The 13,865-nt window shown below is 33.0% G+C and overlaps 1 protein-coding gene across 6 annotated transcripts in view; it reads right to left on the bottom strand.

Annotated features, from left to right (window-relative positions):
* Positions 1 to 12,097, bottom strand: part of LOC117099909 (FERM domain-containing protein 8-like) — a 34,216-nt gene extending 22,119 nt beyond the window's left edge. For 5 of the 6 annotated variants that reach the window (XM_033239431.1, XM_033239449.1, XM_033239456.1 and 2 more), the window contains exon 1: positions 1,142 to 1,281. In XM_033239431.1, coding sequence (XP_033095322.1) covers positions 1,142 to 1,168 — 27 coding nt within the window. In that variant the 5' untranslated portion in view covers positions 1,169 to 1,281. Of the gene's footprint in view, positions 1 to 1,141; positions 1,282 to 11,960 lie in introns of those variants that run through there. The other variant, XM_033239436.1, reaches the window with a different exon arrangement.
* Positions 12,098 to 13,865: the final 1,768 nt, after the last annotated feature.

The raw sequence follows: 13,865 nt of genomic DNA, 5'->3' as shown, positions 1-13,865 counted from the left end.
ACGGCAAAATTTTTCAGATGGGAAAATGATTCACTTATAGGCCCTAAATCCTCAATTTTTAATTCCAGTTTTACAAGATTTAGATTTTATATGTACATTATTTCCATCACTTAGAAGTGAATGATTTTTCATGTCGTCCAACTCAACTAATCAACCAATGGCTGTTGTGCCCAAAGTCTTTAAATCTGGTATTTATAGAGTAGACCAGTGCGAATTTATAATGTAAACAGACCACGTGCGGCTGACGGCTAACATGTACGATATCGTGGGAAAATACGTGCTGTAGGTCTAATGTGTACACATACAACAGATCTGACTAACATTTAACAATAAAGAATTCAATTTCAATCTTTACTGCAGAAAATAACAAATTTTATATTGGGTAGGCCTACATTTTTTCTTTAAAACCGTCAATAAATCGCGGGAGTGTTGGCGACTATAAGTTGATGCACGCAGTGTGGTACCTACCATGGCATAGTCAGTTTTCTGTTTGATAATGTATTTCTTTGTGCGCCGACAATTTGTTAATAAAATATGCTGCGTATTGTCAAGAGTCGGACTACTGTACATGGTGAAGTAGCCTATTCTATAAAGTGCTTGTCCAGGACAAGTGGTCCCTAAAATTCTTGTTGTCCGACCGTAAAAAACACTTGTCCTGGCGTTGGGCAAGTGGGGTTCGCTCATGCCTGGATGTAGTAAGATAGATGGAACAGAAACATCATTTTTTCTTCATAAATTTCTTTTAAGAGAAAAAAATTATCCCAAACAGAATTTGAACCTAAAATGCACTGATTACTGTTCAGGCTGGAATACTATAATCCTTTGGATTTTAACCCATACAACACAATTTCTCCAAAATTGTAATAATATATACTAATACTATGTATTTCAATGGTGCATTAAACTTGAAATAGATGGGGCCCAATAAGGGATTTTTAAAGAGAGAGGGTGGAGACCGCCTCAGTCCCACCATGGTTGGTGTTGAGGTATATATAAATATAGCACCTCCAAATGGCCAGAAATGGCACTCTCAGATTTAAATTTGAATATAAATTTTTTCATTTTCTCCACATTTTTTTTATAATTTTGAAAAATTGAGGGGAATGTGGAATAATATACAGTACTCAATAAAGATTTTTACCTCTCTCTGTTTCCTCTTCTTGTACATTGCTTGCGTGAATCACTTTGTGCATACAAACTCCAATTAACACCTTATACCCAGTTGGTGACACAAAAATCAATATACTTGCACAACAACCTCCTTTTGACACGAATCTTCCGCGCCGGCGAACAGAAATGACTGAAGTTGCACTCGATATATACAATTATACCAATAATACATAATTTAAATAAACAAAGATAGCACAATGTTGAATAAGTAAGAGAGTCCAAAGTGTAATGTTCAGTTAGATGACAGCGGTCTAAATCTGACTCAAACGGATTTCAGATTTCTCAATCAGATTTTTTAAAAAAACATTTAATTTCATACATTTGTCTCATAATAAAAAAGTAGAAATTCAAAAATAGATTTGCAAAAATAACATGGGAGACAAGAATTCCAAAAAGAGAATTAATCAACTATCAAGTGGATTACAAAACAAATAAACGTAAACACAATACAACACATCACAATCATCCCTCAGAGAATAAAAGGCAACATCCTAATTTTTTCCATAACATTAATCAGATTTTTACTTGTGGTTATTCAATAAGTACTGCAGTTCTTTCATTTTATGATGAGTGAATATATTTAAAAGAATTTTTCTCCTAAAGAATACTGATGGATATCTATATTTGTATTATTATGTACAATGCTTTTAGCAAAAAACTGAAAATTTAGCTGTTTGTTTCTGTCCCCTAAATATGGTATTGCATTTTCCTGATTTCAAGCTTTTCTAGGCCTACTATTCAATGACCTATTCTTATCAGTTTTGCAATTATCTACAACATTTTAAGGAAAACTGGCATATAACCGTACAATTAAAACCATTATTTGGACTAACCATTATTTGGACTATTTTGATCTTTTTTTACACAAATACATTGTTTCAGCTCTAGTAATGACATATTTACCTGTAGTAATGAAATCAAATACGGAGATAAATTCTTTATTTAATTCCAAATTTTTGCCGAATATGGATGATTTTAAAATTTCAATTAAATTCTATGATATATATTGTGCACTGTTCTGTCATGGTTGTTTACAATATAAAAAATATTATTCATAACTATAAGTGCATATGAGTCATACAATTTAATAATTATTCATATCAATACTTATTGACATTTTGATAAGGTCAAACTGCACGTAAGCACCAGTACTGGATCTCAACTCTGGTGTTAGTCCAAAGAAGCAACATAAACAATTTTTTTAATTAGAATATTTTTACACACTTTTTAACACAAGGATGATTCTACCTATTCAAAAGTGCCACATCCAATCAAGTCGGTGACCATGGTCTTCTATGTTGATTTACAAGATCAATGTAATAATTCTTTGAATACAGTAAATGGTTTTGTTATCTTTTAATTCATCGAAATCACACAAAAATTAGGGGTTTCCCCATGAAATTATTCCATTTTCAGTAAAATATATTTTGGGAATGGAAACAAATTATGGTTTAAAATTCTTTCTTTTAACTTTCTGACTACCGTGGGAAAGAAATGTTCTAATTCAGAAGAAAATCTCAACAAAGCCTGAAGCTCTGTCCACACTATCAAATTTTCTTAGACAAAAAACTGTTGTATGCCCATATATAGTCATGATGTGCCCATATATAGTCATGATGTGCCCATATATAGTCATGATGTGCCTATATATGGTCATGATGTGCCTATATATGGTCATACGATGTCATTATGATCATATAAACATGCCACATGTTTTTGTCAAACAAAATCTTATAGTCTGGACAGGGATTTAAAAAACAAGAATGCCAAATAAATCAATATATAAATTGACAGTTTTAGAAAGGTTAATTATAATTTTAATGATTACATTTAGTTATTAATGCTTTTACCCTTATCTTAACATGGTATCTTAACTATATTTACAGACTTATTTATTCTTTTCATCATTTTTTAAATTTAATAATATATAGCTAAAAAGCTGAACACTGAGTGACGACTCAAAGTGAAATAGAAATGCCTCAGTAACTGGATCATTTGCATAGAAATGAGAGAATTAAAAGAGTGTGAAGGCAACATGGAACTTGAGTAATTAACTGATGAATAATAAGGACACAGTAAATTCTGAGAAATATTAATATACTGTACAGTACAATTGAAACAAAAAGACTTCAAAATTGAAAGTCAGCAATTAAAATTAGGTGGAACGAGTGCAGTGTGTTTGGGCTTGTGCCTATTCTCACTCCAGGCTAATTGATAAATAAATTTAATTTAACACTTGTAATTTAATGAAATACTGGTTATTAATATGGAAAAAAAAACAATAACAAACAAACAATAAAAACTAAAAGACCACAATAAATAAATAAAAAAAAAAGCTTAGTATTAAGCGCTTATCACACCATAATTTTAATGTCTAAAGTTTAATTTTAATGTCTAAACACACCTCAACGACACTTGCAGTACTCACATATGTCAGTGTTCATGACACACCCTTCAGACAACTTTCGAACAATATTTGCCATTTACAAATTCAAATAGTTAAATAATAGTACTGTATGTTTATATAACAATGAAAGTTGACAGCTGTAATTTAAGGTGTTACTCACTATGGTAAAAGGATTTGTTGTACACGGTCATTGGCTTGTATCCCCTGTGCAAATTCAGTTTTCAATATCCTGCATGATTTAACATTTTCTTGTTACCAATGTTCTAGTTACCACTGGCTAATGTCTTTTTGTGTAAAAAATTGTCAAGCACTTACATTTTTGTTTACGTGGAATACCTTAGTAGGCATGATACAACACATAGCCGCCGGAAGAACAATTGAAACATGGTAATGTACTCTATGTTGATAATACTGCTAGCAGCCTAAACAAATCACACTAGGTCATTAATTTAAACTCCAATTTTATTTTGGATATTTAAATATTGTTTCTTGCACTTGTCCATTGTAAGTCAAGATTTATTTTTATATGTTTTCCTTCATTTTGTTTTGCAAGTGATTTTATATATAAAAAGAATCCATATTTTATATTAGAGTATCTCAATACTTTGTAAAGTACAGTATTTTAATACTCTCTTGGTAGTTTTCGGAACCCATTGAATTTCAGTGGTTAAATGCAATCATTTTGTTCCAGGCAATGGCTACCACCATAGCCAAATAGAAATGCCTCATTAATGAGAGAAACAGAGTGAATATACTTTATCGGTTCTCCAAATAAAGATGGTCACCCTGAGGGTACATTGACACTACAAATCTACTTTTAAATGCCAAGGTAAGTCAATGTTACATACTAGCTCGATCAAAAAGAAGAAAAAAAATCAAAAATCATGTCTGATCATATAAAAACGTGTTGTACCAGGAGATTGAACGATTTAAGTAAACTACGCTGTGCAGGTGATAGTCGTACCTGCTCGCACATACTGTACGCAGACCTGTTGTTTATATCGAGCCACATGGTTTCCACAGAGAGTATCGTGTAGTGCCACATGAGACTCATCACCAACCATGTGCTCCACATTTCCGAGAAAAATTAGGGCTAGTGAGTGTCCTTGGTACAAGAGTTCACGCTAATGCCACATGACATACGCAGGCTGGTCTGCCGATTTTACACTAGCTTTACTTTGCTTCCTTGTTAATATAAGCAGGTTTTTAAGGAATAAAAATATTCAATTTTAAGGTTTGATTTATTTCAAAAATGTTATTTGTGTGACATATCTAAAATCACATACTGTATGAACATCCTATTGTACTGCGGCACGATTATAAAAGACAGTGCTGACTCTCATTTTCGGGTTTATCAAATCGACCTTTATTATTCATCAAAAATGTAAGTCATAGCGGTTTAACTACTACAGTACATCAGACAGCACATCTACATACTAAATTTCAGCTTTCTACGAGTAATTTTACTAGTTTGTTGTTACAAAACAAACATGACCTCTGGGACTTCACTTTTCTTATGCCGATGGTAGCTAGCTTTATATTGTTTGTAATAAACAATAATGTTTTAGTCTATTAAAAATGTCTACCAGGATGTTAGCGCTATCCATACTTCATCAAAAACAATCAATTTATTCATCTTATAGCAAAAAACTGTGTGTGTCAGTGCGCGTACTACACTAGTAGTATCATTCTCATATGCGCAGTTAATGCATACACAATTAAAAATAATTGATCATTGAGCAACCAGTCACCCCAACCTGGTAGTTTAGTTTGATTTAAAATAGCATAAATATAATTATACAAGACAGGATGACTGACTCATAAAGCAATTATTCAAAGTTATTTTAGACCTTATAGAAAATAGAAGACTTTGGGCCATACGGTATTTCCTTCATTTTTTTTTAAATGAAATAATGGCTCTTTCAGCCTCTATTTTTTTTATAGGATAGGCCCTACTTAGAACTTGACTATAATTGCATAATAGGCCTACTGTACTGTATGATAAACTTTATATTTATATGCTTGTAAATATATTTTAAGACATCCTGTTATTGGCAAATGATTGCTGCTGGATGTGGTTTTTTTGAAAACAAATAAATAAATAAATTCTGAGAAAAATGCTACATTGAAGTCACAGCTATTTAAATCCAATGGTATTTTAAATCAATTATGTCATTTAATTTATAACCTAATTCATGGAATTATTAAACATAAATTCAGTAATACTAGGAATACTAATACTGACTGTAATACTGGTGTAAAGAAGCTTTCTGGAAGTGAATTTCATCCGTCAAGAACGTGGGACACAGCACTGCAAAAAAATCCTCCTTGCATGCCACATTACCAGTACAACATTAAATCTTCTGACAAAAACGAAAAACTGGGAGTCAACAAAACGTAAGTTTTCAGTCGTAGAATTAAAGCTAGTTTTCACTTTATTAAAACATTACTGGACGACTAACACTTACTAGTACAATAATTCTAGAGTGATAATAATAATAACAATAATAATAATAATAATAATAATAATAATAAAAAAATAATATTTTAATAAAAAGTAAATACTGTATATAAAATAATAACAAAAACAACAGTTGACATTATCATAAAGCCACTATTTAATAATTTAAGTTAACAATTTATTACATGAAAACAAAACAATATTAACGACAGAAGGAATAAAACACTGTAATTGAATACTGCTATAATTTTTAAAGTCTTGTTTCATTTTAGTCCAAAGAACAATAAAACACACACAAAATAACAGAGAGAGGAAAAAACTCAATTGGCCAGAGAGGATTACCAAAAAGTGAACTAAATCACTGTCTAGTGGCTCTACAATTCCAAAGAGAACAAATTAGCAAATATTCAAATAAAAATACTGTACTAAAATATAATCGTCAATGAAATCAGTAAAAAAAAATACAATAAAAATTGATATACGTGAATTGCAGAACCTCCAATTGTGTGCTAGACAAACACACAGTTTACGGACACTTACAGTACCATGTGTTTTCTATTTGACAAGCCTTTTTGTTTAAATATTGAAGGTAGTCACACAACTTGTGACCAATATTTGTCATGTCTACAATTTCAAATAATAAAACAGAATAATGATAATGAAACTTGGCACATTAATATTGTAATAAATAATCCAAAATTTGTAAAGACCTACTGTAGATCTCTTGGTAGTTTCAGAATACAAATAAAGGTAAAAATTAAACAGGTAGTACTTCCCCACCCCAGTATAAAATTTCACCAACATCACGATTTTCTGAATGTATATCAACAGCCTAGTAAAGTTGTCCAAAATAAAAAATGTTAAGGCATCTAAAACTATCAACCACCTCACATGTCTTGCGGTAACCATACTCTCATGCAGTGGTGTATCTATGGGATGTGTTGGAGGACGCACTCTCCCCCCTTCCCCAATATTTACAACCTCGGGAATTAGTAGATTAAAGGATTAGGCGAGAAAATAATGTTGGCGAAGTTTAGATTAAAATTCTTGAAACTTTCCAAAAAGAAGGAAGTACTTTTATGTTGGAAGGAAGAATATTCCAGAGTTTCTACTTGCAAAATTTCTCATTATGTTTGCTGCTACTGCCAGTACAAGTTTTGCTCCAAGGGACTATAAAAGTAATACACACTAGGGTAAAACCTGCCATTCTCAAAAGATTCTCACTGTGAAACTACTAATAGTTTATGTTCAGACAACCGTCCTTTTGAAGTAAAGTTACGACAGATGTAAAGAAATGTGCGTGTCACTTGTGAGGAGTGTTCCCATGACGCTTACCCAGGGCATGTTTTTTGTAATTCAGAATCAAAGATATTTCACAACTTGGAAGTAATTATGCAAATTTTCCGGAATTGATAATCGCCATTTTTGTTGTCTCTCAAAGGTGATTTTGCACACAAATTCTTAATTGTAAACAATATGAAAACATGGTGTCTACATACAGTAGGTTTACACCATCAAAGGAAATTCTATTTTAGCACTCATTATGTAATTATTATTTCAATCGAGGTCATAATAAAGAAGGTCATATTTACAGTACTTGAGAGGTCTGAAGTTAATGCGTCTACAGGGCGCTAATCTGAGCACACATATTCTTTACATTCCTTGCGTACGCAGAAGTAGCACATAATACTCTACTCCTGAGACTGTTCAGGTAAATCGTCTGTAGTAATGTTGAAGTAACTTATAACAAAGAGTGTCTCCACGAGTATACCCAGGGTTTACGACAGCTAAGCTTACTCTAACATCATCTGAACGTGCCTAATGTTTAATACCACATTTATATCACTGAACAGCTTGCATCACATTTCCAAATTGTTCTTGAAACCGATTGTTTCCATGACAAAATTGAAAACCAATTTTTGAAGGAAGTCGTCAAGCAAGACAACATGAGACTCATCTTTGCGAATTAGTTCAAACAATCATGAATTGTTAAAAAACAGTAAACTTTATCTAGGGATTAAAGCTAGTCTCACAATGTCTAGGCCATAAATAATCAAAATGGTGATAAAGCTTGATGAATAGTCGACAAACAGACAAACTACTGTCTGGACAGCCTTCAATTTTCAGTCTAGAGTCACGTAATACAGGAATTCTAGACATGTATCATTTCCAAAATATTTGCCCATACAACACACAATTTAGAGAGCTGAAAAATGTCACGTTAACAATTGTCGAAAGCTACATCAAACATCAACACTGTACCTCTACTGACGCTACAAAGCCAATTTGTAGTTTTAAAAATAAAATCATATTTTTCTACTAAGTTATAGCACACTAGCAAGTTTTGATCTGATTCAGCCAATGGTATGTACCGTATACTGACTTTATTATTAACCTACGACATTAGATAGTTTAAGTTTAAATTTACGGTTAGTTTGAGCTTTAAATTTAATAATATAAAAATTAAAAATACTGCACAAATAGGTATCAGCACTTTCCATGAAAATACGGATTTAACAGGATAAAGCCTTAAAATATAAATTTGGCCCATATTTATTATCATACGAACACTGAAAAAGAACATGAAGAATTCTTACGGCTTTTATCTTTACATTTACTTCCCTATGATCTTTGACTTGTAAGATTTTTGAATTATAAAATATGGCCCGGTCAAGTAAGAAATGTAGTCCCTGTTTACATGCAGTATGCATTAGTTCTAAACTCACATACTATCTTCTTAACACTGGCCTTGAAACTATGAGTGAATATAGATCTAAAAAAAAGTATGATAATGATGGTTCTCAAAATTTAATATCAGCATACCATTAAAAAAAAAAAAAACCAGACTGTATTAAAGAATACACACGTGATTACTCTATGGATCTTCATTGACTCATAATTTATCAACAAAAAATTTAATATAATAATTGTAGACTTTTGATATTTGATATTAAGGAAATATTATGACATTCTCAATTAAGTTCTTGAAGAAAATGACCTTCCAGATTGAGTCATGTAAATATAGAATTACATAAAAAAAAAAGCTAAGTTTATGATGAAGCTGTGAAGATTGCCCAAGAGCATATAGGTTGGAAGGCCAAGTGGTCCCACAAGGCGGTAGTGAGTTATGGGCTGACTAGTCACTGCAAGTTGTACACTGTGATCTGGTCATCCTGGTCATCCAGGTTTATTGTAGTTTGAGGCTATTTCTTGTAAGTGGTGACACAAGCAGTGAGCTTGAAAGGGCAGAGGACACCTCATCAGTAAACCTTGGATACCTATTGGGGAAATAAGTCTTAATGAGTGATCTGCTTGCATGCTCTAGCAACAGGTTTCTGTGTTACACAGTGTTCCAGATATGCAAGATTTATATTTGTTTTGACGACTTCGACCGGTTACTACGACTTTTTCGCCAGCTACTTTTATACCACAGACCCCCCCAGGAACTCTACTGTAACTCTTACTCATTCTCCTCCTACTCTAAACCTTAATGAAACCCCTGCTTCCATGTTTTTATCTCGCCCATCAATGCCATGAACTCATGGAAGATATTTTAATTTATCCCACTATTAAATAAAAGTATTAATCCGATTTACTAAACTGTTTACATTGCTGATACGATAGTGAGCGATAAATAAATTAAACCCTCTCTAATGAGATTAGTTTTTGTACCTCGCACACTGCAATTATTCTAGCAGGCCTGGGATTATGTTTAATTGTCAGAATCAGCTTTAACAAGTTTGAAATAATTCAAATAAAATAATTTATTTCTTACATGTCAATACTAGCAACGAAAAAATATCATGTCGGTTGTTTTATCTCTGATAACAGAACCTAAAATGGAGGTGAGGCTATTGTGGGCTTAGTCTACGTTTCTAGGCTAATCTTTGGTCGAGTTTGTAGTGATGTGTAATTTTAGTCTTCGCATGAGAGATCTTCAGGTTGAAACATTTTTTTTGGTGTTAAATTTGCCATGTTTTTTGCCATAGGTTTACTATCAAGATCCGACTAAAGAAGCTCAACATCAGTCCTTTACGAACAGGGCATTATGTATATCTTGTAATATACATTACAAGAAACAAGACTGTCATACATGTACATACTTGGGTATTCACATCACCAAAGATCTGAAATGGAATACCCATATTAATCATGCAATTAATAAAGCTAAACGTACCCTCGGTGTAGGATCCAAAAACCTCCATTCCTGTAATACTGAGGTAAAAGCAGCCTATAAATCATTAGCAAGACCACACTTAGAGTATGCTGTACTGCAGTTGCACCGTAAGAGACACGAAGTAGACAATGACCTTACCCAAAAGCTGGAATCTGTGCAACATAGAGTTGCCAGGTTTGTCTGTATAGAAACTATGACAAAACAAGTAGTGTCACTTAAGTGTTGCAACACTAACACTGGGACACTCTTCAAAAACGTTGACAAGCATCTAGACTAAATTTAATTCCAAAAATCAACGGTCAAGTTGCCATATCAACGGAAACATTCTTCACACAAGGCGCCCGCACCACTCGTGGCAACAACTAAAAGGCATTTAATGCAGAGAGCTAATAAGAACTGTTACAAATAATCATTTTTCCCAAGAACTATTGCAGGATGGAATATTCTTCTCGAAAACATCATTAATTTATCATTAACAGCACTAAGGAGAATCTGATCAACCACCTCAGACAGTAAACACCTCAGCTGCGCACTCACCACCCTTTGCGTTTGACTTCAAGTTTAAAGTGTTGCGATGTATTAGTCAAAAATATCAAAAACCAATAGACCCTATTGCAAAAATCATACAAAATTCTTCCGTATTTATTTGTTACCATCCTTATACAGATCAAATCCAAGTCTATTAATTATGCAATTTTTTTTAGGAATGTCTAAATTTTCTTGGGGGTTAAAATTAGTTTTGTATCTTGTGAAAAAAAATTCTTAAAGGCCAGCATTTTCCATATTCGTGGGCCAAAATATATCCGTACAGGCCCTAGGCGCTTTCTAATCAAAACGGCAATAAACCAAAATGGCAATAAGTCAAAATGGCAGTGATCAAAATGGCAATAAACCATTGTGGATTGGTTGTTGTTGGGCAAAAACTAACCTATGACATCGAGAAAAAATGTTTAGGTAAAAGCTGGCCTAGCTCGAGGTAAAAACCTAAGCCCAGGCGCCTATGCCTAATTAGGGTGTTCCCTTCCATTTGATGCTCGAGTAATGTCTGATTTTTTAACCAGAACATAGGCCTAGGCCTAGTTTTGGATAGGCCATTGAATCACAGGGCAGTTGTTTATGTTCATTTTGTCCATGCACACGGGAATCCCAGGATATAATCCCGTCCACTCTCCCATCCCCCACCTCCCAAAAAAAATAAAAACCTCCCGCACTCATCAATTTTTTTAAAAAAAGAGAGAATGTAATAATATTTTCTACGTGCCCTTATTGCCGTTTTGGTCATTGCCGATTTGCTTATTGCCGTTTTGACCAGCTACCATTCATTAGGCCTATAGTAGAAGCTTGGCTTATCACCCTACCTCCATGGATGGGCCTAACTAAACTAGGCCTATTATAGGATTTTGTATTGTTGCAATAAATAATTTTAAAATCACAAATGCACACGTTAATGACTAGGCCTAGGCATATACAGCTAAACACATAAGAGCAATTCCATCAGAAACATATTACAGTTGGCCTAATGTCTCAAAATATAGTTTTAACCTTCTTGTTCTTCGCTTAAGTTAAGCCCCCTAGGCCTAGCCTAGTTCGTGAATGGACTGGTTCGCTACCAACCTGCGCTCTCAATGCCAGCCTTCCTCTCTCTGAAAGAAGGTGGGGTTTAGTGCAGAGGATGCATGACTAGGCCTAGCCTATGCCCTAAAGTTCTATTGGTTTATTGTATACTTATGATAAATGGTACTTACGGTAATATTGCCACTGATAAATAAAATAAATTCTGCACTGGGATCTGAACTATAGCCTACTAACCTAAAAAAGCAGGCCAAGTCTTAAATTTAGACAACGTCTTTATTTTTACCTGTTTTCACCCAAAGTATTTTGTGTTGTGTTTACAACCTGTCTGCTGCCCCCTATCATAGAGGTGCTATTTTGTTCTGGTTCCGGTCCTTCATCATCATCAACATCATTTTTATTTCATTTCATTTAATTTCATTCACTGCTGGATGAAGCTCTCCTGAAGCAATTTCCAGTTCTTTCTATCTGCTGCTGCTCTCTTCCGTGTTGCTCTTTTCACAATACTGGTTATCTTCTCTATGACATCTTTACAATATTTGTTTGATTTCTAATGATGGTGTGTTTTACCTTTTCATGTAGTGAAAAGTTGAGCACTCGCATTCCAGCTCTGTGTGTGTGGTTAATAGTTGTAATATATTAGCGGGGATCCATCTCCTCCCTCAGATTTCTCTCTCTAACCTTTATAATTAAAAATATAATCTAACTTTCTAATATAATTGGTTTTTCTAATGGTTTGTGTTCAGTTAGGGAAATAATTAAATAAAAGGAGTAGCCTAACTAGGCCTATTTGAACGAATATTCAATGAAAAAGACACGAGTAAAAGGGAAAAGAAAGATGGGTAGGCCTATATAAAAATGAGAAAGTAAAAAGAAAGAAAAGATAACGAAAAGTAAGTAGAAAGATTATAGCATAACTTGTAAATAATTACCTTATATAATAAAGTTATAAACATTAAATTAAATAACATGGATAAAAAATTAAAAAAAACTTCTGTAGATCTAATCGATCCACGATTCCCAGATGTTCTCCGCAGGAGAGCGACTAAACTTAGTATCATCATCATCATCATGATCATTATCATTATTATTAATACTTAGTATAGAAATTCGAAATGATATTACATTTTTAGTTATTATTATTAAACTATATATCTAGCTACTACATTATCCATAACCATGGTACCTCAAATAAATTACCGTCAATATACCATTCCTAGTGCCAAAATAGAATTGTATAAAAATTGCAAACAAATCATTGAATAAATCATAAATATAGCATCACGAAATATGCTGTTGAAATGATGACGTAAACGAACACATTGACGTCATCGTTATTGGAATTACTGTATACAGTATAATATAGCGTAGATAATTTCAACTTCAATTAATTATATGGAAATGCATAATACATCTTTTACACGAATAGGTCTAGTGATATTAAATTCCCGATAATAATAATAATATTGATAATAATGATGATTATTTACACAAGATTTTTTTTCTTTATATTTATATATTTTTTTAGAGATAAGCACGTCCGAAATGAATATGTAGGCCTATGGAATAAGGCATTAGTGAGATTAACACAAATTATAAACCAAAACGGGAGAAACTTTTTCTAGTCTATTCTGTGGTGCACCACCACTTTTATTCATTTGTCAATTATCATCATGATCTTTCAACATATTTTTCAATAATAGGTACCGTAATTCAACTCTTATAATTCTCTAACTTGATCATTTTTGGAGAAACTTTAGTGAAAATAAAATGTGGTAAAATACTGTGGTAACTACAGGTCTGACCATTTTGGGACCAATATTCCGTGGTCGTTAACATGTTTGGTCTGGTTTGGTTTGGTAATTAGAAGTATAAATATAAAAGACATAAGTTAATTTTGGACCATACATGTAAATGTGGTCTATATTTGGAAGTGGTCTTAAATTGGAGGGGTCTTTAATTAGAGTGAGCACGTGTCATGTGTTATAATCTTTGCATGGCGAGTTGTACCGAAGAACTTATAGGGTGCGCACTGCGAACATATTTTGTGACGTGACCATAGAAACATATTGATCAAA

This window comes from Anneissia japonica, unplaced genomic scaffold (genome assembly GCF_011630105.1).
Source record: "Anneissia japonica isolate Jap-2015-1 unplaced genomic scaffold, ASM1163010v1 scaffold1931_len244811_cov162, whole genome shotgun sequence".
Classification (NCBI taxonomy): Eukaryota; Metazoa; Echinodermata; class Crinoidea; order Comatulida; family Comatulidae; genus Anneissia; species Anneissia japonica.
The sequence above is the reverse complement of the archived record's forward strand: the minus strand, read 5'-3'. Positions and strand labels throughout refer to the sequence as shown.